Source organism: Cariama cristata, unplaced genomic scaffold, assembly GCF_000690535.1.
Source record: "Cariama cristata isolate BGI_N322 unplaced genomic scaffold, ASM69053v1 scaffold10095, whole genome shotgun sequence".
Classification (NCBI taxonomy): domain Eukaryota; kingdom Metazoa; phylum Chordata; class Aves; order Cariamiformes; family Cariamidae; genus Cariama; species Cariama cristata.
The window spans coordinates 1,733-7,060 of record NW_009618098.1 but is presented as its reverse complement, the minus strand read 5'-3'; the positions used below and the strand labels follow the sequence as shown (position 1 = coordinate 7,060).

The 5,328-nt window shown below is 46.9% G+C and overlaps 1 protein-coding gene across 1 annotated transcript in view; it reads left to right on the top strand.

The window, feature by feature from the left end:
• Nucleotides 1-3,435, top strand: part of IGBP1 (immunoglobulin (CD79A) binding protein 1) — a gene marked incomplete at its 5' end in the record, with an annotated part of 4,146 nt that extends 711 nt beyond the window's left edge. The window contains 4 exons of the mRNA XM_009700729.1: nucleotides 169-364; nucleotides 1,374-1,459; nucleotides 2,516-2,628; nucleotides 2,903-3,435. Coding sequence (XP_009699031.1) covers nucleotides 169-364; nucleotides 1,374-1,459; nucleotides 2,516-2,628; nucleotides 2,903-3,051 — 544 coding nt within the window. The remainder of the gene's footprint in view (nucleotides 1-168; nucleotides 365-1,373; nucleotides 1,460-2,515; nucleotides 2,629-2,902) is intronic.
• Nucleotides 3,436-5,328: the final 1,893 nt, after the last annotated feature.

Genomic DNA, 5,328 nt, shown 5'->3' with positions numbered 1-5,328 from the left:
GTCACCTCTGTCAAGATCTGTTAAAAGTGATTGGGGCAGGAGGTAGCTCTCTAACTGCATTTGATTGAATTTCAAGAAATAGGAAATTGGTTAATTTAGAAAACACTGTATCTGGGCTGGGCTAGAGAAAGGTTGTTTAATGATCTCATGTTGTTCTCTTTGAGACAGATATAAGCAGAAGAAGGAACTGGAGAACAGGTTAGCCTCTATGAGAACCTTTGTGGAGAGCGGGCAAGCAGATGAGGATCAGATACGGGAATTTTACATACTACAAATCCGGAAATGGATCAACACCAGCCTGGAGGAAATTGAGAGTATTGATCAAGAAATGGTCATCTTGAGGAGCAGAGGTACAGCGAAACAGGTATGAGATCTCTCTTGAACCTGCAGGTCCTGTGGACCTGATGGTAGACACTGTTGCAGGTAAATGAACCCCAGAGGAATTCAGCAGCAGAGTTTTATATAAGTTTTATTCTGTGAATTCTCGATTGAAATTTAGCTCAATCACAGCACAAGCAGAGGGGGTTTGGTTTAATTCTGAATGGGCAGTGGTCTGATATTTGCATTAGTCACTGTCCACTGCTACTACGTGTTCTAGACAGTCACGGCTTGTGGAATGCTAGAACTTTGAATATCGGAGCTGAACTGGTCTGCATGCAAAGGCTTTTCTCCACTTTGCTGGGTTCTGCCAGACCCTTTACTCTAAAGAAGTCAAAGTACATTTGTAGATTAAAAGAAGACCCTTGTGATTTCTTTCAAACCAGTGCTTGTGGTCTGCCATGTGTCCAGGTGTTACAGAAAGAAATGCCCATTCTGAATGATGAAAGCTTCTCCTAGACCTGCAATTCCTGTGTAGAATAGAGTTTCTGGGCTTTATGTTACTCACCTAAAAAGTCTGTCTAGAAATAAAAAATCATAATGTGCTGACATAGACCATAGTCCAGCTTGGTTGGCACAGCTGGTTTGTGCGCTTCATTGTTGGCATTGCAGAACTGTGCTCTTCTGTAGGGCCCTGGGTGATATCATCGGAAATGATGAGCTCTGCTTGCTTCAGAATGTACTGCATTTGATCCCTGGGGGAAATGAGCTATATTTCATGCTTTGATCTGAGCTGATCTGGTTTAGCTCTGTCAGCTTTCCGCTTTGATCAGAGCGGGTGTAACAAAGGCACAAAGAGAAGTGATTTGTAGAAGCTCACAGATGGACTTCGTGATTGAAACTGGATTAAGGGCTGAATTGTCCATCTTGGGATGTTGCTCTGACAGCAGAGACATTTCTCTTCTGCAAGACCTTTAATAATTTGTTTGGGGTGGGAAGCAGAGAAGGGGATCTTATCTATACGATTATCTTGTGACTATTGTTTGCATCTTCAGTCTTCAGCACAACCACACAGTACTTCTCGGCAAGTCAGGGCTCCGTTGAAACCTTTCATTCTTGCCCGGGATGCTGCTCAGGCTAAGTATGTTGTTTTCTGATTATTTAGACCCAGTATGGGGCGGTGCTCTGTTCTCACATCAAGCCTAAGATATTCTTTCAAATGCAGAAAACCAGTCGTTACCTTCAGGCAGATGTCGCATCAAGATGGCTTGTGTTGTGTATCTGGGCCGGGGATAGGGAGAACATCTAATACATTTCTTGAACTTCCCCTGATTTCTTCTGTTACCAGCATGCTGCAGTGTCTTGGCTGATGCTGTTTCCTCCTGTTGGGATGGCCAAAGAGGAGATCGTATTAAACAAATATTACTGTATTAGTTTATAGGCCACATGCTTGCTGTTTGGTAAGCTGTGGAGAGGCAAGGCTTATCTGCCCCTCTAACCTCTATGTTATATTAACAGGATTGTTCTTCACTGTTAAAATAAAGAGCCCAGCGGTGAAAAGCGCATGTGGTCTCTTAATCTAATGTAAACTCTGAAAGATTTCAATGAATTCAAATAAGCTATCTTAGGGGCTGGGAAGATGTGATACCTACCAGAGAATCATCAGTCACAATAACACAGTTTTTAACTGTAAGGCTTTCCTTAGGGTATCAAGATCTTAACACTTTGTGGCACCGTGAGATTCTTGCAAGGAATATGGCAGCTAAAGCACAAAATGGGATAGAAACCAAGTTTCTTGTCATGCTTTTGACGTTATTTGCCCTGAGCCTTCTTATATCTATTTAGCCAAGCCGTGCTTAATTCAGTTCCCGGGGGCCTCCTTGGCAAGCTATGCTAGCACAGAGTGTTCTCCTTCAGGCTAGAGAAGTGATTCAAGGTCTTTGGACTAGAACAGTCCTCACCTCTCTAAACTAGCAGGATGAACTCTTTAAATGCCGTTATGGCTAGGTTGCTGGCGAGTCTGTTGCTGAGGGCTCAGGCTGTAGAAATCAGTTTGTTCTGAAACCCTCCTTGATAACATGCCTTATACTGCTAGCACAAATGGGATTGCAGAGTAGTTCTGTGCATGGTTGTCTATGTTTCCGCTCATTCGTAGCGATGTAAAGTGCTGCCTTTGACTGTCTGTCTCTTCCTGTAGAGTGTTTGGTGCTGGATATCCTGGCCTGCCCACTATGACTGTGGATGACTGGTATGAGCAGCGCAGAAGGCAAGGAGTCGTGTCTGGTCAGTGTGTGCCGCAGAGAATGCCAGGTACGGGGTAGCAAAGCAAAGACTGGAATAGAGAATTTGGGAAGTCTCTTGAGGGGGAGAGTGAACCGGGATGTGTTCAGGATGTAAAACAGCTGCTGCCTGAGGAAGAGTAAGAGCTGACTTTATTAGGCTGAGAGTAACTGGATTGCTAGACAGCTCTTTAGCAATTCCTGCTTTTTGTCTAAACCGCCTCCTGGCAGGGCTTCTGTTTTGAGAACTGGACAGGGAATCTTCCACTGTCTTACAGCCCCTCGCTCCTGTTCTTCACCTTCAGCAGGTATAACTGATGAAGAGTTGCAAAAGCAGCAGCAGGAGAAAAAAGAGGAGGAGGAGGATGAAGAAGCTCTTCAAAAAGCTCGGAACTGGGATGACTGGAAAGATACACACCCAAGAGGGTACGGCAACCGCCAGAATGTGGGCTGATGCCCTCGCTGCAGAGTGAGCAGGGCCTGGAAATCCTGTAAGAATTGCCTGTGCCCTGGAAGATATAGGAGTAAATACACTGTACATATGCAGAGATATCCGTGGCTTCTCTGGGAGGCGCTGGATTCAGAGGAGTAAACATGACCGTTTGCTTTGGTTTACATTAAATGTCAGGCTGAGTGCACTGGTCATGTACAGTGATACCACAGAGCTCCTGTCAGGTGGAACTCTTTCTGAGGGGTCAGACTGCCTCTGTTCTCCCAGTCAGAGGAAGTCCTTGAAAGAAAAGTACGTGAATTTGGAAACTGCTCTTTGTATTGTGGGTGGATGTATTTATTTTTTTTTCCTCTATATTTTAAGCAAAATAAAATCTCTTGTGCTGCCTACTTCTTGCTGTGAAAATCACTTCCTCTTCATCCCAGGCTCTTCCAGAGCAAGTCTGTAAGGCAGATTTCCAGCAACCAAGGGAGTTGGGGACAGGAAGCAGGCATATCAGATGGCCAGGTTTTTTCAGCTGAGGCTTCTGAACACACCAGCTTGCCATGCGGCGTTCACCTTGGTGGGGAGCTGCAGCCAGGTGTTTGGTGGCCTTTCCACAAGCTCACCCCGCTCTTCATCCTTCAACGGGCAGACTGAAGTGTTTGGGATTTTTTTTGTTAAGCAGATGAGGTATTTTGAGGGCAATGTCTTGAAGTTCTGATATTACATATAGTACAAATACCTTAATAGAAATATTTGTCCTTTTGCTTAGCGTGATGTGGGGTCTGCATGGCTATGGCATACCTGATGTAATGCACAACATTTGTGTGCTCCAGCCCCTCCCGTGGAGCCCTACAGGGACCAACACTGGAACAAATGGTGCCATATTAAAAAATGAAGTAGTGCACTGGTTGTGATTTGAAATCTACTTACAGAATAACCCTGAAGGGGTGAAAACCTTTTCTGGAATCTTCCAAAGCTTATTTAAATAGCTGCTGGCGCTAATCCTGAACCGAGTGAGGAGAGAGGGCACGACTGGTGTGCCGTACCTAGCGCTGACTCAGCACACAGTAGGCGTGTTACTGGGCAAGAAAGCGAGGAATCTCGGTGAGAAGCTCCCCAGTGTGGGCTGACAGCTGTGACTGCAGCTGTTCTAAACCTGTTACAGATGTTGGGATTAAAAACCCAAAGCATGGCTGCTATTTGCGTGTGTGGCAGTGTGTTACCTGGAGCAGGCCACAAGTCTTTGATTTGGTGCAGTCAGCAGAGCGCTCCCTTGCCTCTGGGGGCAGTGGGATTCTGAAAAAATTTGGGGTTTTGCCTTCCTGTTAGTATGTATGCAATGTCTGACCTCTCCTGCAGCCCCTCCGAGGGGCTAGGCTGCAGGAGAGGTCAGACATTGTCTAAGTAGCAATCTCAGTTCCTCTTAACTAATCTCCATCTGTGATGCTGGAGTCTGCAGTGAATGCTGCTGCACCCTTTTTTCCAGATGCGGAGTCTCTACAAGAGCAGATTATCATTTTTTGTGGGTTCCAAACACTTTCCATGAAACTTGTTTTTTACTTTAACAGCACAAGCAATCCTGTATGTGTTTTTATCCCTTTCCTACATTTGATGTTAGCCGGCTCTTCCTAGCGAGTACTTCTGGAGAGGTAGATCCTGAAAAGTACCTCTAGTGAATCGGATGCTGTGGATTTTTATTGTTCGTTTGGCTGTTGGCCTGAAGCCCCATCTCAGGGCTGCTTCTGCTACTTTTGTGCTGCTCTTGTTTCCTTCTCTTCTTATTTTTTTCCCCCCAAATCCTCCCCAGGGACTATTCCAGTCTTCCTGGGCTAGCTGACCCCGTTGCCACTCTTGGGGGCGGAAGAGGAGGGGAGGGTGCTGGATGGCGGGGCTGAGGGTCAGGGCCTGTCTGGTGGGCTGCGTTCCCGTACTGCGGAGCGGGAGGTTCGGGGTGACGTTTTTGGGCGGCTCTGGAGGGGAGTCACACTGGTAGAGCATGACAGCAGTTTGTGAAATACCCAAAGCACGGACGGTACCATTCCCTGGGGGAAGGCGGCCCCCGCGCCCGGCGGTGCCGGCAGTGGTGCCTTTCCGAGGAGCGGTGGCTGCCCTTCGCAAGGGCAGCTCCTCACCGCTCAGCGTCACTCCTCATCCTCCCAAGGACCGTCAGTTCTTCTTGCTCTGCAAGCCAGGGCTGGAGCAGGTCTGCTCCCCTCCGCAGCCGACGGTTTACCTTGGATCAGCTGGTTAAAGCAGCTGGATACAAAATCAATCGCGCTCCGGTATTTCCAAACT